This window comes from Pungitius pungitius, chromosome 4 (genome assembly GCF_949316345.1).
Source record: "Pungitius pungitius chromosome 4, fPunPun2.1, whole genome shotgun sequence".
NCBI lineage: Eukaryota > Metazoa > Chordata > Actinopteri > Perciformes > Gasterosteidae > Pungitius > Pungitius pungitius.
Genome location: NC_084903.1, coordinates 18,871,104 through 18,896,462, shown reverse-complemented (window position 1 = coordinate 18,896,462; position 25,359 = coordinate 18,871,104). Strand labels below are relative to the sequence as shown.

The window sequence follows — 25,359 nt, the reverse complement described above, 5'->3', positions numbered from 1 at the left end:
AAAGCACTCTAGATGAAAGTTTCATTAAGAGAAAGCACCAGACATTGATGGTAATGTCTCTGTGTGAATCCAGGCACTTACTGATGTATGTGTGTGATTAGATATCTCTGTTTGTGTATATGCATGTGATGCATGGGTTTAAACATCTTACATTGCAACTAGATAATAAAAAGACAAATAGAAATAGATGTGTGTCAATGTTTGTTCTAAGTCATGCAAATGCAGAAAGTAGCAGTAGGTTCTATAGATGTTACATTATAGATGTTGGGTGAACACTATGTTTCCATCCTCCAGTCTTATGTTTCTTGTTAAAAATAACTACCATATTTAAAACACGTTTGGTGGCCTTTCATTGATAGTACAGAAACACGGATTCAGATCAAAGAATTCTGAGAGCACATTGGGAATAATGCGAGGCAGAGTCCTTGACCCCCCAGTGACAGAAAAAAAAGAAGAAAAAAGAAATGAACCATTCATGGGGCAGTGCTGGAGATGCTCTTTGATCACCATTGCTACGGCGCCAACAGCCTTACCATTCACGACATGGCTGACCTCAGATGTCTCCCTATTTGTTATTCTGCTCTACTACCCTAGTCACCACTTTTCTTGTAGGAGATCATCAAAAGGCCATGCTTTTAGAAATATAGCACAGTAAATTAGGGCAGATGCCTCATGCAAGTCGGATTGTTTTTTGATGGAAGCAAAAAAGCTGTCAGGGTTCCTGAAAATCAAGAGATTTGATTGGAGTTGGAGAGACAAATGTATGAGAGTTAGAATACAACACATGGGTCTGATTAGTTGCCGTTTCTATAGAGGTTTAATGTATCATCTTTTAATGCCCTGTGCATACACCTGCAAGTACAAGGGAATCGTATTAGTATCTAAAAGAACATGGACACACAGAAACGCTGCAGATGGCCGACAAGTTGAACTGTATTATTGGATGTTTAACATAAAGAAATGGCTCATCTGGTATTAAAAAAATATACATTTTACCTCATACGGTAAGCGTCAAGTGAAAGATTTGAAAATATATACATGGCCATGTCAAAGTCAAACACTTGTGGAGGCAAAAATAAGATGTGGGAAGGAGCTTTTACGTACACAGTGCCATGTGCGTATGAGGAGAGAAGGATTGAGTCTTTTCCACACAATCCCTTCAGCATAAAATTGAGCATTTACTGATCTGATGATGAAATACAACCCTCGCACAGAGAAGAAGTCTCCCTCGCCCTCCTCCAGGAGGCAGACAGCTCTTGAAAACAATCACAGGCTCCTTCTTCGGCTGCGGAGTAGTGCGGCGGAGATGTCTTGTCTGTGTGTGACGCCAGGGTGAAGATGACAGGTGTAACCCACATTCAGCATCTTGCCTAATGTCTTAATGTCTGCTACATTTTGATCTGCCACAGCACGTCGCTCTGTTTCAACGGCGTGGATTATCATCTCCTTCGGAAACGTTTATCTTCAGCGTTGCAGCATTTTACAATTGCACTCTCGCAGCGTGAAAAAAGGGCATTAGTCAGGTGAACAAATGCAAGATAATGTCTTAATGTCTTATTTCTTTTACATTGTGATGAGTTGAACTACACTACACACTGTGGCTCAGTCAAAGGCATTTCATATTTACTTATCACCGCTGAGCCTGAGAAGAGAAGCTGAAAGGGACGACTGCACGGGGGGTGGTTATTTCCTGATAACAACCCCCCCCCCCAATGGGAAATTATCTTATTTCTGCACAGTCGCCATCACGCTGTCATCAAGAAGCCCCCCCACACCGCATTATAGAAGAAACCATTTCATCTATTAGCCACTGTTGCTGCACTTTGAAAGAGTTGATGCTGCAGGGCTGCTGATCAGAATGTAGGAGGAGCTGATGAGATCCACAGGACTAATCCTCTCTTCCTTTCTGTCTTCCTCCAGATAGACATTGGTAATGAAGCGCTTAATGGTCGGATCTGTATAGTATCCACAAGCAAGTCTTTACCACGAGGGGAAAAAGCTAGTCTGGCACTAAGCTATACAGAATCACACCTCCATCTTCATTCACACATTCCTTCTTTCCCTTCCCTAGTTTTGAAATTCTTTGGATTTTTATTTATTTATTTATTTTTCTGTCTCTCTTCTCTTTTACACGCAATTCTTTTCCCCAAATGCCATCTCTCTCACACAGATCTGCAAACAAAATGCAAATTTTGTTGTTCCAAATAAAATGAATAATTTGTTTCCCAACAGAGATGTCAGCCACTTAATAATACTTCTTAAACATTTATTTTTCTCCACTGCTCCGTCTCCTCCTCTATAACCTTGCGTTGCATGGTCAAAAGGTGTAGGTCGTACAACGAGCCTAACTGAAGCCTGAAGATATTTGAACCCACAAGTGCGTGCATGAAAAAAGGGAAAGGCAGAAAATAACAAACACTTTACATGCTCCGACTACTTGGTGTGTGTAGGAGGACAGCGTGCCCTTGCCCGTGGGAAGTCGCATGAGGAGCCATTCATTTCCTATCACGCTAATGAAAGACACGTGGTCTTGTATAATAATAGCCACCCCCTGTACATAAATCTTGTCACTAGCCATTGATTGCAGATGAACTGCTAGCAGACGGAAAAAGAAGAGCGGACTCCACTACTTACTGTGTCCAGGGCTAATGAGCAAATGTTAGCGTGTAAATACTTAATAATGTGTTAGCGATGTCGTGGGGCTGGCTCCGTGCCGAGGCTCAGAGGCGCTAACATGGCCGTTGACTCTGTTCCATCGCGTGGTCTGCAACAAGAGCTCATTCCGTTCGGGCATCAATGCACTCTACGCTTTTCTACGGGCCTTAGAGCATATGTTCATCTCTTCAATAGAATACACCATGTTGCTACTCTATATCTGATAAAATACCATCCGTCTGTTCAAATGAAAACCTACACATGAATATTGAACATCTGGCAAAAAAACAGAAATGAACATCAATTATACCATATATGTATACTGCACTTTTGATTTGGCTTTGGTTGTACTATCACATTACCTCTGGGGCGTGTCACAAAAGGAAATGTAACAGGGTTTAGATGAATGTCATCAGTCAGGTCAAGGCTAATGAGACCGTCTCTCACTGTAAGGCAGAATCAGATTTAAGCTCCTCAAAATGTTGACAGCTGTGTCCTTGATGGCTGATGGTTGTAGGTAAAACAATTACGGCTATTGTTGGATAAAATACATCTTCTCTGCAACTAGGGGTTATGGAAACCATCAAAATCATTCAACCAGGACATGACTGAGTAAATATTTAGCTTGAATGAGGAAATGATAATATAGTTCCTCACAAGCACGGATATTATTCTCCCACTTTTAAAAGAAATGGAAAAAATCTTTATGTGCAAAGGTCCTCCTCTGATGGCTATTTATTATATTTCCAAAGGTCTTCATTGGGCAATGGACGGGGGGGAACAAAAGATCTCTAAAGCCTCTTCACCCATTAATAATCAGCTTTGGGCCTCTTATTAACTATTCCCCAAAGTGCTGTGTTTAATTGCCATGTGTTAATTAGAGACTTACAGGGAAGGGACTGCCCAACCCCATTGACATTTCCCTCTTAAGCCACTTGAGAACGGCATGCCACAACACGCTGTTCATCGTCCCTCCTGGGCATCCCTGATTTCAATTGGAACTGCCAAAAACCGATAAACTCTGCTATCCCACGCTGAATACCATTTAATTAATATACTTCTAAAAAACTCAAGAGGAGAAATGCTCAAAAAGGATCAGAGGGCTTCTCTAAAGAAAGTAAGACAACAAGACACCTACAAATGATTGAGATTATCTCCTTTGTTTGGTGTCCCTACACCCGACTCTCTATGCATTTGCACTGTATCGAGGGCTGTAGAGATAAGCAGCGGCTTACAGAGAGCTGGAGTGGCGAAGCACATCCTGTATGCACAGTCACATGTGCAGCCATCTTGTGCCCCCAATCTGGAAAGAGGTAATTCTCTTTGTGTCGTAATAGCTCTCAACATGCCTGAGACAACAGGGAGGAATCCTTGGGGGGGGGGAATTTGGTAGATGCTTAACCCATTCCAGCTCGCAATGCTTTGTGCACGCTGGTTAATACAGGAGTTTGTTTGTTGGGATGAGAGACTCCGATAGATTGTTTGATAGCAGTGTTACTGTTTGTTATCTGAGTCTAAACAACTGCAACATTCTGCAAACTACAGAATATGACCATGGTGTACAGTGTAATTATACCAGCGTAACAGTATATTCCTGTGGTGACAGTTGCATATCAAATTAATGTGCAGAAAATTACACACCCGCACAGCAGCTCAGATTTAAAAAAAAATATATTACATGCTGAGACATTTTGAAAAATGACCCTTTAATTAATTCTATATTAAAATGTGTTTTTTTGTACACAACATTCAATGTTAAAGACCTTTTTACCGGACAATTTCATTGCTATTTGAATAGCTTTATTGCTTCATGTTTGTTTTGATATTTGAGATAATAACTAATCATGAATATTAATTTCAGGTAAAGCAAAGAGTATACATTCCAAATAACCATCCCATAGCGCAGATCTAAAAATATCACTTTGAATCCTAAAGGACTCTGCACTTCGAGCACATGGGAGTCACTGAGATGAAAAGGGAGCGCTTGGAATCATCAAACACCATGTCCACATTCAAACTGTTTCTATTCCATCCGCATCGGAAAAGGATGCAACCAGAACCACGCAGTCAACATACATCTGCAACACGTTCAGTTGATAAAAAGGTGGAAAATGCTCCCACTTTAGCATTTTCTGTACCGACGGGCCAACGTCTGGCATCGAGAAGATGAATCTGATGAAGCAATTTCTCATCTCAGTGTGAGCCACAAATCAACCCTACTATTTAGTTTGATTGTTGGAATCTCCACTGTGTGTAATGGTTATCAGGAACCCTGATTCCTATTCAACAGCTCATTTAAGTCTCCTTGCTAGCTTATGACAGCCAGGGCATTAATCACATGGTGCCATATTGTAATAGAATTCTATTCAAAAAAGATTATAGCCAGGCTTTCTGGTGATAATTTCCTGCATATTTGAGGGCAGAGCTTCTTTTTTTTTTCTTCCTATTTCCCATCTGTAGTCGAAGATTACAGATCTAAGATTCCATTATAGACTAATTTTCTTCATCAAAGTTACCTCTAAATGTAAAAAATACCTGGACATCACCTCTGCATGCCAACTTTACGCCTCCTGTGAGTGACAGCCCCATGCTCTACCTTTGACAGCTCATTTACAGCGGATAAAAGCAGAGGCCGGGATTAAAAACCATAAACCAACACGTTTCATTTAAACGAGGCAATGGGTGGTGCAGCTTGGCTCGACGTTGATCTGCTCCTCGAGATTTTTAACCCACCACACAGAAGTTAGTATCCATCCTCCGTACCCCTGGGGAAAGTAGGCGGTGTGAATGTTACGCATGTTCATGTTTGCAAATAGTGCGAGCCACTCTTGAACTTTTGGAAAATGACCGTGTAATAAGCTCAACTTTCAAAACACTTGCCCGGTGACTTGGGGCCGCGTAGCCTCTTCATTGCAGATGAGTCACAATTCCTGCTACGACGCAGAGTGGGGGTTTATGCAAATGATGCAGGTTTCTAATGTTGCAGAAAGCGTCTTTGGAATATCAACATTGGCATATTTTGCTTGCCAACCCAAAAGCTGTGAAATGCAAACTACTGAGATCCATCTCAGCTTGCCAATGAAAAAGAGATCAGCATTAATTGATGAGTCAAAGTGTCCAATTCCTCATTTGTGACAATCTGCCACATCAACTTTGAATGTGTTGAGTCAAAATAAAGCACTGACAATGGTTTCGAACGTTGCGATGTTCCTCAGAAAAAGACAAGGACCAAAATGGAAAATCTATTTCATGGCAGAGTTTAGGCTTTACACACTCTTGAGTTATTTTTTTCTTCTCTTCATTTTCATGACAAACTATCGCAAATAAATCCTGTATAATGTGTTACCTTGTCCTGCCAGTACTCACTCTGTGACTGCGTTTAGGAGTTCAGTAGCACCCCCAAACGTGATTACATTACATGTCGCTTTTATCCAAAGCGACTTTCAACCATAGGGATATAACAAGAGCAATGCTTTATATAAACACATATACTATTATTTTAATTCACTGTATTCACTGTACACTATGTCATTTAAAGGTTTACTTACTTTTTAAATAATTAATGTGAGTGCCTTGATACATCAATATCTACACCCACCCATATGTGCCATTTAAAAATAAAGTTGTATACCTAGTATATGCTGCTTTGTGACTTTGTGTAAAACAGTATGAATGTTCTATTAACAGTAAGATCACATCTTCACTTGCATTAATAGATAACTGGGAGGCGATCTCACATGCTACACGGAACCACTGCATCTTACTGAGTAACTGATGAGACACGGGTGTAAATTCACAGGCGAGCAGGTGTGTTGTGTTTGTCTGACAGATTCCTTGCCGGGCCGAGTCCAAGCAGAGAAGAATAGCCGTCCCTTTTCATGGCCGCCAATGAAAACCGCCACCTGCCTTCTCAAAACCCCAGGGATTGACCAACGGATTCTCCACTTCTTGAGTGCATGGATTATGTCATTAGTCCGACACGGAAAAGCAAAGAGAACATTTCTGGAAAAGCAGATCCCGTTGTCACACAACCGACGCGGGGGCCAATGGCAAAAAAAGATTTGTGTCTTTGAAGGAGCTAACGCTGATAAGCGGGGGGAGGAGGAGGGGCTGTGCTACAGTCTAGCACGAACGACCACTGTCCAACTCCTACAGCCCGACGCGCTCGTAGCGGCGACTCGCCTTATCACTGAGGCACGTGCAAAACGGATAAATGGGAGAATTTGCAGTCTTAAAAATGAATTGCAGTCTGCAGTAATAACCTTTTCTGCAGACAGGCACCGTGGGAAGATGTGCAAGCACAGCGAAGCCCTTTTCAGCTCACTGGGAGATTCTTAAGGCGCCTTAAGGGGGTGATCCCGGGAAACGGCTGCAAATGGCTTTGGTGCCACATGCTGACTGGTGCTGAGACAGGCCAGCTGTTCAGTCTACTTGGCAGCAAGGCATCGCTAAAGCAGAGCAGCAGACGCGCAGAGAATTTACATGTCTTTCCATTTAACTGTTACTGAGATTAGTCAGGTCCCCTCTCACGTGGTTACCGTACGAGATTTTTAGAGTCTGATGGAAAATGTTTCTCTTTGTCCCGTTTTAATTAATTTATCCTTTGCCCGCTTGTCTCCTCTTGAAGATGTAGCAACACTCACACATTACGTAGGCGTATATATGTTGCTCTGCTTCTCTGCCTGGATATTTTTCTTCCCCTCTTTCATTTGGGTGAGGTCTCTGGAGCCAATGCATCTAGTCTCTGGAGGTCGTTCCCTCCCGTCTCGGCTCAGTATCGCCCACGCTACGCAAACGGAGGGCGAGGCACTCTATGGTTGGCCTTCACAGAACAACTGTCTGGGTATTTTCTTTTTCCCCTGAACAAGAGAGGCTGGCCTTCTGGTCACTATGAACCACTGCAAAGCATGAGTGCTTGTTGTGCTGGTTGCTAGCCGATGAGGTATACCGTTTAATCGTTTTAATTGTTTCAATTTGGCAATATTGAAAGTATACCGAATCAGCTGTAAAAAGTATATATATATGTATTTTCACAAGATTGCTTTGAATCTACTGAATAGAATTTAACTCACTTTAAAAGTGATGATTTCCAGGCATATTCTGGGGAAGTGCAAGTCCCAGTTAATCTAAAAATATCTGTATCATGTCTGCACGTTCAGATTTCAATGACTTTTGACTGTGAGGAAGATAATTTGATCAGAAGCAAATTAAAGCGATACGGGGGGAAAGGGTTTTACATTTATTACTTTTCACCTCACGCAATACAGTGTCTTTCTTTCACCTGACAGCTGTAAATCTATGAAGGAAGAACAAACTCTTAATTTAGAACATTTCCATTTCCTTTTTCATCCGCCCAACGTCTTCTCTTCTTAAAAGTTATTTCGGAAAATGTGGCTGCACAAACACCAAGGACATTGTTAGAGGGGTCGGTGGCTATAGGGGGAAATACAGAATTTAAAAAACGAAACCAAACGAAGCTTCGAAGACAAATACAATTCAACATCCTGATTTGCCACCGTGGCGCACTCCTGCAAATAAATCGAGGCAACACAACCGCAAACGACACGTCGCCCTGACTCACCTTCTCCTGGTACTGCCGTCGAGATGAGTCGAGGGATTGGATCAGCGCCGTGGCGTGGCCCACAAACATGGCGTAGCAGGTAGCGCCCACGATCATGCTGAGGATGGTCAGCCACACGTCTGTCATGCCCACTGGGGGGTACATGCCGTACCCAATACACAGCATGTGGCTCATAGCTTTGAAAAGTGCGTAGGAGTACTGCTGTCCCCATGTGTCGTTCTGGATGAAGGAGAGGAGATGAGGTGACTTAGGGTGAGAACACTTTATCTTTATCTATGCAGCGCTCTCTCTCTCTCTCTCTCTCTTTTTCTCCAAATGGTGTTGATGGCACATTAAAAGGTCAATGAGCATCCTGACAGCTTACACACATTAAATCACTTCAGACGGGACTAATTGCAGACATCCACTACGGACTTCCTTGGACCGATACGGAGCAGCTGGTAGGGTAAAACATACTTAAATCGGAAAACATTTGGAGCGAGCGGCAGACATTTGGGAAAGAAAATAGAACAGAGCTTCGAGAATAGGGTGTGTGGGGGGGTAAATTGTGGATAAATTGCCCCCTTTCCTTTTAGATCCCGGTAGTAGTTTATGGCGAATCAATATCAACTCTCTCCTGGGGGTGACATGTCCAAATTGCTTTCAAACTCATTTCCAGCAACAGCAATTTTATTACTGCCCTCCTTATAGGTAAGGATCGATGACCCGGCAAGATAATGGCACAGCTACTGTAAAAGAAAAATGTCTCCTAGTGATTCCAATGGGAGACGACCCCACCTTGACTGGGTCAATTCAAACTCTCTGTCAGGTAATGTGTACAAAATATGTAGTGCTTTCCGTCGGAGAGTTGCCTTCCCTCAAGGCCTAAATTAAATCAGAAAGATGTATTTGTTATTCTACCACATCGAGAGCCATTCTTCCTAACGTAATGCAATTAATTAGACAGTGTTTACTGTGGGAAACAAAACAATCTCCTTTTTTGATGTTGATGGGAGGCTACACGCCTCGCGAGGGATGTGAGACTTCCTGGTCGCGTCTCGGGGTCCGAGGGAGCAGCCAGTGCAACCTCTTTGCTTTTAAAAAGCATTTCTCTATGTCAACATTGATAATTAGAAAAGGCCTGAATGTAATTTATTCAGAACCCCAGAGCCGGCACTGACCCCTGAGCAGGACCTCACCTGACTGACCCGTGTATCCGACAGGTATGGAAAACAGGATAAAATTAGCTACTGCGTGTAGCGTCTCAAGGGACAGAGGTTTGCAACATCTGTCGTTTCTTATGATTAAATATAACAAGTGAGCATGTCAGGGAGGCAGTGAGGCACGATGAACCAAATGCATCATACCTTGAGCGATGTAACTACTCATGTGACATCTGTTCTGGCACGGAGAGCTGAACACACAGCTGACTACTGCTGGTATGTGTGTAACTCAATGTTGCCACAGTTTTATCTCAAACCTTTGGTGTATTAAATAAAGTGTTTTATCGTTGAATTGGATTTCTAAATGACCTAAATAGGTCATTTTAACCTAAATGATACATATCCGTTTCTAATAATAATAATAAAAATAACAATTTGTGTTTTCTTTGATAGAGATTAGATGTGATCATTGGGTGGATACTACACACATAAACTCACTACTCTGACTGAGGCAAAACTATTTGTTGAAAACACTTAATTTATTCCATTATGTGACAATCTTTACATTTTTCTCTAAAATGCACGAAAACCGAAATATTTCCCCATTGGCACAGAAGTGTATATTAATAAGCAATCAGTTAGAGACCACTCTTATCAGCTGCATTTATTAAGGCTTGAACATATGATGATTTATTGGTAGGTTATTCTGAAAAGAGAAGCACTAACTGATGTCGTATAAATCCCTATCGAGGGCCTCAACACAACAACTGACAATAGATTGCGCTGATTTAGCACGAGAGCCATTCACATCAGGTGTGACACAGTACGCTTCCATGCTCAAATGAAAGATAACTCTATCACGAGTCGGCTTTAACAGAGACTCCACTCCAGCAGCGTGTTTTTAACAGTGCTGTACGATTAAGGCTCACTAAAACGGTCAATACCCAAGTAGCATTGTCCGATATATGTCCTCCTCAGAAAAATCAATGACCCATGTGTAGTCTCTCTCCTTTCACTATACGGACAGATGTTGGGACCTCAAAATACATTTAAAGTAATCAGCAAATAATTACTGTATATTAGATTTACAGCTTAAAATTCGACATATGAGAGGCAATCTTTTGCAAAATGCTAAAGGGTTTTAGTACAATAATGACTAAAGCTGACAGATGAGCTAAACCAGGACATAATCCCATTCCAGCAGGCACGGGCGCCTCGATGCAGGAGAAGCACTCACCACCATCTTATTTTTGGACACCCAACAGTCGGCGGGGAAGTCTTGCAGCATGGGCACCAGGAACTGCAGGCAGCCGTCCCAGTGGCACAGCAGCAGCATCATGCCGATCAGGTTGACTATCCTCACCATGGCGCTGGCGAGGTCATAGGTCATGTGGAAGATCTGAGGGGCGGGAGAGGAAGGAACCCGGGGAGACACGTTAGAGTGGAACGATTGAACGCGCTGACGGTGAAATCCCTCATGTCTCTGTAGACCACACACACACACAAACACACACACACACACACACACACACACAAACACACACAAACCCTCTACAGAGATTTCCTTACTGCGCAGTCAGTTCAGTGACTTCTTTGATCACATCATGCACAAGGTTTGCGGTTGAAAAATCAAGAGAATAATGTAGCAGTTTGTATAACAGGTGGCTTTTTTTTTTTTTACGTTGCACCCAGATGAGATGGTGAGATGCAGATGTCGCCGTCCTGAGAGCAGTCCACTGGGGACGGCCAGCCAACTGGGGAACTGAGCTTTATCCCCCCCCCGGTGCCAAAGCACTCCTATCACCAGCCACTCAACCAGACACAACAATAATGCCACGTTTGTTAATCCTAATGATAAATATACCCAGAAGGCGCTCTAGGAATCTGGGCCGGTGAAGACCTTTTAATGGCCTCAAACCATTGAAAGCCTCTTAATCCCATTGAAGACCACGGTGTGCACTGTTAACCGCTCGACTCCTTATTAAAATCCACTCAGAGTCTTTTAAGAGCGTGTGACGGAGGGGAGGCGGGGAGGGGGGGGGGGTAGTATAGCATGTGCGCTTTGTTGTTCCACGGCAGGTGACAATGTAGAGGAAGATGAAGGTCCTTGCTCCTAACGCGGCGTGCTGCTCGCGTATCTTTTCAGAGCGCACTCAAATGTGCGAGAGCCCGTGCCGTGGTACTTTTTCTGTGTGCGTGCGAAAGGAGAAGGCTGGCAGGGATCAGTGTGGGTGCTGCTGCACCATCCAGTCAAATCAATTTAGCTCCGTCAACGGGCCAGCGTGGAGCCAGAGGTATGCCCGGGAAAAATGTGCTCGGCCTAGGAGGGGAGCCAGGCTCTCTCTCTCTCTCTCTCTCTCTCTCTCTCTCAGAGTGGATGTAGACATCCCCACTCACGCACGCACTCTCTGTGTGTGTGTGTGTGTGTGTGTGTGTGTGTGTGTGTGTGTGTGTGTGCGTCCGCGCAAACACAAACAATGAGACTCAACATCTCGCTACACTCTGTCCCTTTCCCTTTCTTTCTTTGGGCTCTTGTTCAAAAATGTTTAGCCTGAAGTAGTTTAACGTCGTCTAAGCTGAATCATTCCCTCGGCTGCATCTGTTCTTGCTCGACACACCAAATCCAATCATTTTTCTACAATTCTGTTTACAGCTGCACCAGCTGTACAACAAATGTGAGCTATAGTTTTGGAGGCTTCAACCAGTCATAGGTATGGTTTGTTATCTATTAAGCAATATTGTGTGACGTCGAATTCGCTGGCGTGATGGCAATTCATTCGCTTAAAATGTTAAATTTAGGGGAATTAATAAATCAAAAGGTATCTTTTGCCACATTTTTATTGATGAAATTGTATTTTCAGACAGGAAAAGGAATATGAAACAGAGGGCTCTTCGATCTGATTAAAATTCATCATTTTGGTTTTGGGCATAATGACCAACACAAAATGACATTTACACTTCAGGTTATGGGTAAAAGTAAGCTGGATAATTTGTCTTTGTATACCTAATTCTACATAAGCTGGAGAAATAAAACAGTTTCACATCCCTCATCCACGTGGCTCTGTACCTGAGGTTGTGTCCGATACCCTCTCTATACCCACTAGTGGACCCCATGGTGAGTTTATCATTTTGTGGTGCTATATTTGGTAGTGCTATGGTGAAAATTATTAACCTCTATTGTGGATTCAAAACATCCCACAACTCATTGCAAAAAGTGCATTGCAAGTGACTGTCACTAATCTAATGGCATACCATTAAGCATCGGGCGGAAGGAAAAATAACTGACAGACGAAAGGAGAAAAAGCAGCACCACTGAGTCAAATCCACAGTTAGTGGCACAAAAATATCACAACACAAACGGCCACAAAGTACTTTGTATTTGGTCAATGAAGATAACAAGATTAGTGCCCCTAGACTGACAACAACAGCTCCTCCACTTTACTCCTCCGTTTTCGCCCCTTCACAATAAAAGACACCCGAGGTTGACGTTAATGTACACATGGTAAATATATTCGCAGTTACAGCTTTAAAGATTACAAGAAATATTTTTTTTATGTTCTGCATAAGGCAGTTGTTTGGGCGTTAGGTCTAAAATGTTGATACAAAGCTATTAATACTTTTCAACACAAAGAAATGTTAGTCAAAAATCTAAAACACAATCCACGAATGTGTAATATTTTTTGCAGTATATTGTTTTTATTTGGGACCAACTCCAGTAAGACACTTTGGTGTCTTTACGTCCAAATAAAATAGCATGGACACAAACTACTACAAATCATAGTTAGAAAGTTACAGAATAAGAAATTAGCATTTAATTTGATTGCCGTGTATACTCAACATAAACTTTTTTATAAAGAAGATGGAGGACAATACAGATCCCAAAAGTAAAGGCAAAAAATCTTGATTGCCCCCTGGTGGCTGGCTGCAGTGCGGCCCATAAAGCTTACCCCTTCCATGTTATTGGATGGGATATGGGCCAAATCTTCCCCAAATACCAACCAAAATTATGCAGAGCACTTGCTCATTAGGAGGGATTACTCTTTCTGTCGTTTGTGTGTTGAGCGCTGTCCTCTCCAATTGTGTAGCGTTTTCCTTGAAACTGTCAATATACTGAATAATACGGTTTATCCACAGTATGTTTCTGAAGCAGTGGTGCATCCTGAATGACCCATTACTTTTCAAACATAACTTCTGGTATATTCCTACTGTAGCTGTGCACTGACAGGACCTCTGGCACTTAACCACCGAGATGAGGATGAAACCTATGCAAACTGTCATGAGTAATACCATGCAAATCTCCAGTATGTAACCCAAACTGTTCTGTCACTGGGGGGAAGGCGATTCCCCTATCTCTCGCCACAGCTGTAATCAATTCAAATACACCCATGCCAGGCAGGAAAAGACTTTCCATTTATAAAAAAGATTCGTCCTGTTAGAAGGTTGTTAAAGGATGATTATTCTGAGGCAGAAAATTAGATTTATGTATTTCGTTTTATTTCTGAGACCTTCCCAACATGTCGCGTTACATGCAGGATGATGGATGGCTGACCACTTTCTTTTAATTGATAGGGACATATTTAGTGACCCTGGCAGTATTAGCATCAGCATAAACAAGAGTGCTTTGATTGATAAGGGCACGGAGACACAACACAAAAGAATTTTGTCCCCCTCCATATGAGAGGCCATGCTGATACTTGACCTTTTTTCATCAAAAACATGGGTCAAATCGCATAACCTATAGTAAGTCAATGCTGATGTTGTAATTAGATAAATGTGACCAAGGAAATAGGTTGTGAGCACTTTCATATTGAGGGCGTGAACAGTAATTATTCCTAACCCTAACCCACAAAAATACAATAAATTTAAATATATTGCTATAAATTGACTTTAAAAAAACTACCAATAGACAAATTAAAAATATTCACAGACAAAACAAAACAGTGAATAATGACTAAAAAAAGGGAAATTAGTCAACCACAGGGTTACGTGCCAAAGTCCTAAATGAATCGGTGTCCTTGTGGGCCGGTGAGCAGGGCCCACAGGCACAGAGCGGCTGGAGGCAGCTGAGGAATCGTCTCAAACAGATGGAGTAAGAAGAGTGCCATCCAGGTGAGAGAAGGTGAATCTGCCGCTGTAGGGCAGTCTCACAGAACAGTTCTCTTTTTAAATAGCTTTTTCTTATAATAAAGAATTCATTTGTAATGACACACATTACAATATATATATATATATATATATATATATATATATATATATATATATATATATATATATCCATACATTATTTTAAGAACTGTTTTAGTTTAATACTCCATTTGATGGATCTGCCGGTCATTCTGATGCCATCTAACTTTTCCGTAGAAGGAGCGCAAATTGAATTTATTCACGGCCCCGTATGTATGACATCATACATTATACTCAGCGTGGAATATGAATAGCTACAAGCAGTAGCTTCCTGTTTTTTTGGGGGCGAGAATGATTTTTCTGATGATGAGTCACTAAGTTCATGAGCTCAATCCATCCATCATGTCTCGGTATTATTTTCAATCATCTTGCATGATGGCAAATTGCGGGGGCCGGCGGTGGGCAGGGTTTAGAATTCTCCCTATAAATGCTTTGACCAAAATGTCATGCTCATGCATGCTGTCACGGTGGATGAAGCACATGTGGAGAATGAGAAGTAGGCCCGGGAGTGTACCACTGGGAACACCTTTCCATCATCTGTCTAAACAGGCCTGCAGGGTTGGGATCACAAAAAAACACTCCAACTCTGCTCCCTACCAAGATGCGCCATTGGGTTTCCGGGAGATTACACATATTCAGTGTAATAGTTTAAGCAAACCCACCGAGGGTATGGATATCACACAAGGCTCATTCAGAACATTGAGGACCTGTCACTATCATTGTGCACTCAATAATAGCCCATCAAATATATTCTTCCTTTTTCTCTTATCACTGAAATAACAGTCCTTTGCCAAGGTAATGGGTCAATGCATGGGTGGCTGATTAGTTGATTTACCTCATTTAAATATTTGTGTATAGATTTACTGGCTGGAGATGAAAGGAATCGGAATCCTGCGGACCCCCCCCCCCCCCCCCGGGGCGGTCACATGGCAGACTTCTATCAAAGCACCCGAGCGTTTTACTGACGTATGCCTTTGTTTCTCTCAAACCGCAGCACAAAGCCACCTGGGCAGGTAGAGTCACAGATCCTAACCATCCGAGTTGCCAGTATTAATAGAGATGGACGATTTCTGCCACCTGGCAGTAAATAAAAACATGTGGCGCAGCAATGCTCCAAACCTCTCAAGTCATTTTCTTAATAACTAACTATAAATCATCCTCTCCTTTGACTTTTTATTTCCGTTCTCGCTAAAAAAAAAATAATGTTTACTGGGTCGGCCAGTCAGAATGTTATGTCGTAGGCGTCAGGCCCGATGGGAGGAAGCCCTCAGAGCTTAGTCATTAGTGCACTGCCTTGGATCTGTTTTAACAGGATGACTAATCTCATCCAAATCAGTGGTTCGTCAACAGGAGACAACTCCGATGAGGAGAATATCCGGTCACAGTCTTATTTTTATCCCAGTGACAAGAGGAAGCTGACAGGAGGGAGACAGGGGAGACGCCATTACGGCAGTCAGTGTGATAGATATCTGCACAGCGCGTGGAACGCCATTATGGACGACGGTGTCGTCACCTGCGTGCAGACTTTACCAAACAATAAACATTAAAAAAAAGTGTATACTATTTTAAGTTAATGAGGCAATAAGGTTAATTGATAACAGCTAATTAAAAAAAGAAGGGCATCTGATTAAGATTCACGAGTCGGGGGGGAGAGCTTGAGTCAATTTACGTACGAATTTTGTGTTTTCTAAATGAATTAAAACAATAACATATTGTGAATAAATACTGGTACGATAGCATTTAAATGAATTCATGAACAAGCTTTTTACTGAAAGAGAATAAAAAGAGATAATACGTCTCTCGACATATTACAATACAAAAATAGAATAGGGGTAAATCATTTAAAAAGTCTTCTAAAAAATTAACAAGCGATACAATATAATGCTTGAGATGTCATATTTATTCAATAAATTATGAATAAACTTGAATCCATCAGGGTAGGATGTAACATTTTACTTTTACATTTTACAAGAAAAGTTTTTTCTACTCATTCAGTCTCATTTGAGACTAACTTTATTATTGCAGTAACGTACGTACGATGATGCAACGCACGAATAAATGTATTGTGACAGCTAGTTTAAAAGATCTAAATTGAACGTACAAGTTTTTGCAAAAATGTAGCCCTGCTTTGATCCAAAATCCGCTCAGTTGTCTTGTGGGAAGTCCCACAGGAGCCGTTTGTGGCTGAAGCGTCACGCTCAAGGACAGAACAATTAGCAGTTGTGTGTCAACATGTCTGAGATTAAGGCAACCAGCACAGTGAGCTCTCTTAAGGACATGCGCTTATAGTCCATGTCAACAAAGCCGACTAACCCGTGCACATACTTGGACGCGAGAAAAAAAGCGCTTGACGCACATACGGCGTATCACAATGGATGGTCATACAAATCGATTGCCATAACAAATATGTATTTACCTGTGTGCATGTCGTACGTGTGTATGTGTGTAGATCCTAATTTACTCCCCTGACATTTCAAGCAGATTCATTTAAAAAGGCAACTCTAAGGATATGTTCTTTTTTTTGGACTAGGGAGGCATATGTAAATTTGACATGTTGTTATTTCAATTTTAAAGTAGATACTTTGTCAACAAGGGCCGTACTTCGAGTCAGAGTTATGTATGAGTATGGCCCCATTTGATCATGAAAGAGATTTACAATACATTTGACTGAGCTTGTTTTTTTTCTTTAATTTAGGATTTGAAATTAATGGCTAGCTTATTCACAATTTTGACAAGTGCTCCTATTTGAGCTCTATGGTGAGTACACTTTTGTATTTTGACAACTTCAAAAGAGACATTTGTGTGAAAAATCCTTGAAATCTTTTGACTTTTTAAATGAGGCAGCTCACTCTTAATGCTTTTGAGCTCTGCTTTTTGGTATAAATTACTTCAGCACATTTGCCATTGTTTTATTCATGTGTCTTGTTGGAAATTCTGAAAATATTTCATCACCGTAGTGGATACATAAGACTTTTCTCATTCTTATTTTAAAATGTCCCACAGCATCGCTTTACGAGGCATTAAACCATCGCAGTAGAATTCATTGAGCCGCATTGAACATCTCCCGGAAGAAGCGTCCTCTGTGTGACTTCTTGAGGAAATAAAGCTCAAACAATAACACTCCAAAAGAATGCGTGATGGACTATTTACAGCTCGTAGATACTCGTGGAGCGAAGTGACGTCGGGCCGGTTTTAAGTGAAACATTCAAATGAAAATGAGATACATGCACCCTGTCTGAAGTGCAGCTGTCAATGCGAAAAAAGCCAAAAGTCAGTCAGGTTGTGAGATCTTGGCGACAAGTTATTCTGCGCCGACAGATGACATTTCTGTGAGGTTGCATCTGGACTACTCTGGCGCTGAGGCAAAGTTGGCCTTTCACTCTGTCGGCCTGAATAGCATCAAGCAAACCGCACACACAAAATGTAAATGGCAGCTGGCTCTGTGCGTGTAATGTCCCCTGTCTGTGTCGTCGCATTGTCTCCGTGGTCGGTGGGCGCCGCGGTCACCGCGACTCCTCGCCACTACATTAATTACACAAATCTGATGTGTTGCTTTGTTTTTCCATTCATCTTACGGACCTCATTTCCTCCCAAGGAATATTCTGGGGTGGCCGGTGGATTACGACCAAACAGCGGGGTCCGTGCGCTGGTTCAATGGGGTATCCTGACCGCGAATCCCCCTTTTTTTTTCTCCTTCCCTTTTGTTGCCTCATTGAACATGACGGCTCACGGTCAGTGTGTTCGCCCTATGCAAATGAGGGCTGGCCTCGACCACGCACATCTCTGCCTTTTATTTTGCTAAGAACAAAGTGGCAAAAGGGATGTCTCCCCCCCCCCCCAGTGATTAATTTGAACTTTTCCTCTCTTTGAAATGGCATCACAGAGGCCCTGCATGATTAATGTCGGCCACACTTACAGACACTGTTCTACACGCAGAGCCGGATGAATTATTTGAAATCCAGGAGCTTTTAAGAATGCCCCCGAAGGCAGGTCCGGAAATATTGTGATTGTATTGGCAATCAGCTAGCTATTCAACCTTTCCAATTGTCCTTGTAATTTCAGGCATTTAGACGAACGCACCCGCCAATCTAACTGCGTGGCACTGCTTTTTGACTGAAGTGTGCACAACATTTAATTCGCAGTTCGCACTTGATTGTTTTAGAGTCGGCTGGCATTGGTCCACGCGCGCCAGCATCAACGTGTGTGCGCGCGCCTTTCATTTGTAGAATCCAAGAGCTCCAATCAGAGACGGCACAAAAAGAGACATGAGTCTTTTTGGAAAGCAAACAGCTTTAAGACACAAGTGAGGAGTGATATGGCGAACAGGTGCAAGGCAGGAGTTCAATCCCATATAACGTGCCGTTTCATTCCAAAAATGGAGCTAGCGATCCTGTGCTGACTTTCAGTGTAAAAAAAAAAAAGAAGAATAAATCAAGAAAGAAAAATGAATACGGAGGATCAAACAGACAGGTAGTAAGATTGTCTTTTCTGCAAAGAGATAAATAAATCCCTACCACCCCTCCCGCTAATATTGTCTTGTCCGTGTGTGGCATTCTTATTGGCTTTGGGTCATTGCTTCTATCATTGCCTTTTCAAAACATTTTCCTTTTACACTGTAGTATTCACACTAGATTTGTACCGATGTTTGCTACACATAATTCATTAGCAAAAATGATGCGACAACTCTAGCATCTATTTATTTCTTTGATGCAAAATGAAAAGCTAATTCAGTAATCAGATGAATTGTAGCAGGGTACAAAATGAATTAAATTATCCTGTGCTTTCACATTGCGACCGACCAAACCGAGCAACCCACACTCGCCTCATATCACGTGTCCTCTCGTCGACTTCACTTTGCACATGTTACCTCTGAGACTGAACAACAAGATCCACCCAGGGAGAGCAATGGGAACTTTTCTAATTATCGCCACAATCGTAATCACGCTCGTGTCGCAGCAATGCCTTCCTGGGCTCCGTGGGCCCGTTGCTGGCGGGATGCGCACACGCGGGCAAAGCGCTCATCAACTGGGCCCAGTAACCTGTCGGTTAATGGGGCACGGCAAACGAGCCTCTTCACTCTTTTCAAGGGAGGGTGCAATCAGAAGCAGCATCTTTCCATATTTGCGTCTCAGCGGAAAGGTATAAATACCTCCCAACTAACTCCTCAGCACGGGAAAACCATTTGGATATTAATCAGATTTAAGAAGGGAAGCCTCACATGTTTGCCTTTCATCAAAACAGCGTGATTGTATGAATTTCAAACATTGACATTTCCCAGGTATTTTCCCAGAAGCACTTTCCTACCTCTTCCCACTGGTGGATGTAGCGGATGAGTCTGGAGAGGCGCAGGAGTCGCAGCAAGCTGAGAATCTTTGTGAAGCGGACGATCCGCAAGGCACGCGCCGTCTTGTAGAAATCCGAATCGATGCGCGTCTCCACGATGAGGAAGATGTAGTCCACGGGGATGGAGGAGATGAAATCCACCACAAACCAACTCCGCAAGTACTTTATCTTGATCTGCTGTGGATCCAGGGTGATCTCCGTGTTGTCCTCCTTGACGATACCAGTCCTGAAATTGAGGACCAGATCCATGAGGAAGAAGGTATCGGAGACCACGTTGAACACGATCCAGGGGGGCGTGTGCTCATCCTTGAAGAACGTGATGCCCACGGGGATGATGATGAGGTTGCCTACCATCAGCAGCAGCATGGTCAAGTCCCAGTAAAACCTTGTTGTAGAAATAGAGAAAAAAAAAAGATAAAGGATTGTAAAAGGGAGTCAGTGCATAAATAGAAACAAGCTCCTTTCCAAGTAGGTTTCTTTTCATTTAAAATGTATTTGAAGGCAACAGGTTCAGAAACTGTATTGTTGTAACACTTATTTGTGGTCAAAATGATTTCAAATGTAAAAATAAAATTGTATTCTGTTGAAATAGTCATTTTTGAAGGAAGGAAGAAAAACATCACTATAACAGCGGATCTTGAACATTTGGCCGCACAAAACACATTCCAAGAAAGAATTGACATTTATTTAGGTTTTATGTTCTTGGTATGATTTATCATGGTTTCAGAAAATTGTTTAATTGTTAAGAGAGGTCACTCCTATGTCGCTTCCATTTACAGCTCCGGGTGTCACGCTGTGGGTTCCTGTTTTATTTTGTAGTTGCCTGCCTCTCATGTTCCTGGGTCACTTCCTGCCCTGGCGTGTTTTCTCCTGTCAGTGATTATCTGCCGTGTCCCCGATTGTTTCCTCCTGCGTCCAATCGCCTTCACCTTCCCAGTGCATTTAAACCATGTGTGTCCCCTTTGCTCTTGTTGGTTCTTGGTGTCTGTCGCTTGCACAGGCAGCTCCCTGCAGCCAGAGTTTTGTTATTCATTTTTTTCGTGTCCGGAAAATAACGGGTGTATGTTTGGGTCCTACTTCTGCCACTCTCCTGTGACACCGGGAGCAACAAAGTTTAATTGCTTTATTAAATTATTAGTTTTTTGCCCAACGTGACATTTTACTGGGAAATTGGACACAACTTATTGCAGATCCCCGGCACACTGACGTGGCTTACTAAGACACTTCAATAAGACATCTGGCTTTTACCAATTAAAAATGGAATGTCTGCTCTTAACAAGATATATTTGGTATAAGAGTATGAATCATATCTGTTTTTTTATGCACCAACCTGCTTACAAAATGCCACTGCTTGGAAAACATTGCAGGAGTTTAAAAAAGTCTCATCGCTTATTCATTTTTTATTTATTGACCTTTCGGTGCGCATGTTTGGTGGAAGAAAGCATATCCCCAACCGGGTGGGATGAAAGCTTAGTAACCAATACAGATGTAAACCCCTTACCATGCCAGACGGCCGACTTGCATTGGTACTGTAAATCTCAAAGGTCAATGAGGTTTAGTTATTAATTACAAATTGCACTACGACCTCCTCCGTCTTCCAGTCCTGAGAGTTTGAATATCAATTGCATTCTCTGCTCGCTTGGTAATTGAGTCCAGATTGGCTCTTTTGTGTTGAGGTTGAGATATATATATTCTGGATACTCAGTAGATCACAATGTGAGGCGGGGGGGGGGGTCCTGCATGGTGGACCAGCGCAATGAGTGTTGAGGATTTATTCACCTCACCATTAACTGGGCCACAAAGATCAATCTGTGCGCAAAGCCAATTTCAAGAACAGGGCCATAAGAAACAAGGAAGGAAGGGTAATACATACATAATCAGGGTACAAAATGCATTTCTACTGCAAGCAAGCAAGTCTACAGGAAGTTATTACTTTTCTTCCGCGCCCTTGTTGTGGCTAAAGACTCTCGATTTCATGGTTGACTCACAGTGCTGGAGTAAATAATAACCTGCTGCTTTGCGGGATGACACAGTCTGATCGAAAAAGTCCTCTGACCGTTGTCATGTCAAGTTGAGTTAAATGTAACGATGCAGTGCAGGAGCACAACATCTGCCTCACCAGAGCAGGGCATAATCTTGTTTATAGGCTGTTTCCTTACCTTGTCATATCCCTTGTGATTTTTATTTTCTTTGCATGGCTGTGTTTGCTTTGTTGCAGGTTTACATAATTCATAATTCAGGTTCATAATTAGAAGTTCACGATTAGTTAGATATAAAATGGCCTTTTATTTTAAGTTCCTTTAGATATGCTTGTGATAAAGCACAACAATTCCACGTAATGTTGACCTATAATATACCTTGATATACATATTGGTGGTAATACAATCTAAGGCCCTTGTTGCTGTACAGTAAATTTGTTCCATTTGTAAAAATCACTGATGATTCAATAAAAAAATAAATATGTGGAAAGATTATCATTGCTTTGAAAAGTAATCACTGAAAAACACAAACACAGGCTGCTATGTAGGCTTGGGCAATAATATGCCTCAACTTCACTTTGAGCCTTTTACACATGCATACATTTACAGTCTATACAGTCACACATCTCAGTTTCATATCTATTGCACACACAGAAACGCATACACACTGAGAAAACAGGGACAGTAATTGGAATTCTTCAAAGTAAAAGGGTATCTACAGTTCCAGCTCGTTGTCAAGTTGAGTTATATTTAGACAGACCTTGCCATCACTGTGTTTTCTCATTTTAGGACTGAAAGCCCAACAGGACATGAAAAACTTCAAAGGAAGAAATACAATCATAGATTTTTTTCTTTTGTTCTTCATATAGCATGTTATCTTATGCTAGAAATGGAAGAAAGCACGCACTTTTTGTTTTTGCAGACCCTCAGCTAAAGCTTTTTAATAGGATACAAACGTGCTCCAGGCACTTACATGCCTGAGTATATCAGCCATGATTTAAGGTTATCTGTTTCTACATAAACAAACAGGAAAATATTTCCCTTCGCTTTGCTATTCATATTAATCCTGATGAAAATGTAGGAATTGTAGGTTCCTGCAAACCACAGGATACGGTGTATGTCGAGGTATCTGAACCAAAAAAGCCACTTAAAAGCTTATAATCAGCCCTTGCAGAAATTACATTGTGAAACAATTTCTCACCATTTAACAACAAAACGACAATTAGAAGACTTGCGTTACCTTGCGTTACGTAACAATGTTAAAGATAAAGCATGAAGTCAAAATATAGTTTTGGTTTCACAAAGACATACATCATGGAGATGTGGACCTTGAGCTGATGATGCGGAGAATCAAGACTCCCACAACTGGATATTGCATCGGGACAATAAAACTAGGCAAAGACATCTGACTTCAGTGAGATGATGCTGTATGACTGAAAGAAATGGGAAAATAATTGCAAGAGGAAAGCTTCTCAACATCTTTGAAGAAAGACAGTAAAGACCTCATTCTGCTTCAGACAGCTGGACGGCATCCAGGCAGCACACGGCTTCTGCCGCCACCTGTTTGAGTAAACCTCACTCGAGATTGATTCAGCTCCTGAAACACACACCGTACTTTTAGACTGTGGTCTTACATGGATGTGTGTGTGTGCATGTGTACAACATGTGCTCATGATTTCTCCTTTTAACTCTTGTAGTTTGCTCCTAATGGAGGTCAGGGCACCTAAAGATAGCAGGGATCCATTTACGGTGTTTTATTATTCACCGGGACCCTGACATGGAAGAACATTGTTCTATAAATATAGTTGGGTGAGCGTGACATGTCAGGCAGACCTTTACAAACAATCCTATATCTCAGTGTGCATCCCAAATAACTGAATAACGCTGCGTACTGGTATACCAGTAAAAAGAAGGCAAAAAAACTGTCTGACATTTCCTTCCACATGAATACATGTTTGTGCTTTCCTTTGGTCATAAATACAAAGCAGAAAATACAAAGCAGAACCAAATAGAGCAGATAAAAACATAATATATTAACAATCAAAAAATCCAGGCGGAGTTTCTGTGTTTTCAAATGATTATATGTGACCGCTGGGGAACAGCCGTATGCAACAACACGGAGGTAGCCTGAAATGACGGACGGACGGGGGGGGGGTTGTGTTTAAGAACAGCTGGAGAACCACTGGACACATCAGGAATACAAAGTAGAGTAGCTCACGCCTAACTTGTTGAGGAGCTGAGTGTTCAATGCACTAATGAAGGGAGCCGTGACATTGTGCTGCCTGTTGGGATAGAGCCGCGGCCCATTCTGCTCTCCGGTGGGGTGGCCAGGGACAGCAGGAACATGTTGTCACTCTTAGAGTGCATCTGCCTACACGATAAGCCTCTCTCAGTCTCTTCACTTTGCCGGCCAGGCTACCTGAAAGAGAGTGTGAGCCACCAAAAGCAGCCTGAAATGGACAGAAATTTACCTTCCGGTGGCAGCCTATATTTAAATAGAGGGTGCACAGGGGATACAGAGATGGGGTGCATATGGTCCTGCACATGCAGGGCATACATGGGTATGCATAGGTGTGAGCACTTGTTTAGATTTCCCGTACAGAGATGTCTATCTGTTGGCTGTCATGCTGGGAGAGTGATGGCAAAGCTTGCAAGCCGATCATCTGTCATGTCGGGTACAAGTGGCAGACATCATTTAACAATTGCTCCCTTTATTCTGCACCACACTGACTGAATGGGAACAGCACAGAAAACATTTCCCGGGCTGCACCTCCACAAGGGCACTAGCCAACATTGTGTGAATTGTTAAAGTTGGCTGATTAAATGTTAGGAATCTGTTTTTGCATGAGAAAGCCGTTTCCGTGTGTGTGTCAAGAGGAGAACTTTACTGTTGAGCAAATAGGCTAAAGCAGAAGTGCCAAAAACTGCCCTTCTTAAAAATGCAATTTGAGTATAGCATCGATAGAGTTAATCTCCATAGAAGCCCATGTAAAAACACCCACTTTAGTGTTATATAAAGTGTCGCGTTAACAGCACGGTAGGAAAAAGAAGTGATAACTGAGGCATTGGTTGCTTTGAGTGACAGATGGGGGCCATACCAGGTCGCTAGCTGCTAGCTGTCTGCTCTGCTGCATCACACAGGACCACCTCAGCTCCAGCAGCTCTTTGCACATTTATAGATTACATTAAAAATGGCCAGCAGTTCCCTTCAAAATACCGAATTAAGAAACCATTATCTGGTAACAGGATGTATGGATGTATCCCAGTTAGTCCCATTTGAGGCAGATATGCCATCCAAGAAAAGGAAAAAGATACACCGTGAAACAACAAGAAGAAGTAATATACGCTAAAGCCTATCAAAGTGAAAGTGAGCAGAACAACATGTGTGTGAGGAAAACCAATGTGTTGATAACCCGTAAAAGAACAGCTTATTAGTTTGGCGCTCGCTTCAAAATGTGAGCGAGAGAAAGGGGTT

General features: G+C 42.1%; 1 protein-coding gene across 1 annotated transcript in view; it reads right to left on the bottom strand.

Annotated features, from left to right (window-relative positions):
• The window catches only part of hcn4 (hyperpolarization activated cyclic nucleotide-gated potassium channel 4), a 45,268-nt gene that overhangs the window by 9,896 nt on the left and 10,013 nt on the right, over positions 1 to 25,359 (bottom strand). Inside the window, exons 2-4 of the mRNA XM_037453604.2 lie at positions 19,867 to 20,290; positions 10,616 to 10,777; positions 8,237 to 8,455 (exon numbers count right to left, since the gene is read on the bottom strand). Coding sequence (XP_037309501.2) covers positions 8,237 to 8,455; positions 10,616 to 10,777; positions 19,867 to 20,290 — 805 coding nt within the window. The remainder of the gene's footprint in view (positions 1 to 8,236; positions 8,456 to 10,615; positions 10,778 to 19,866; positions 20,291 to 25,359) is intronic.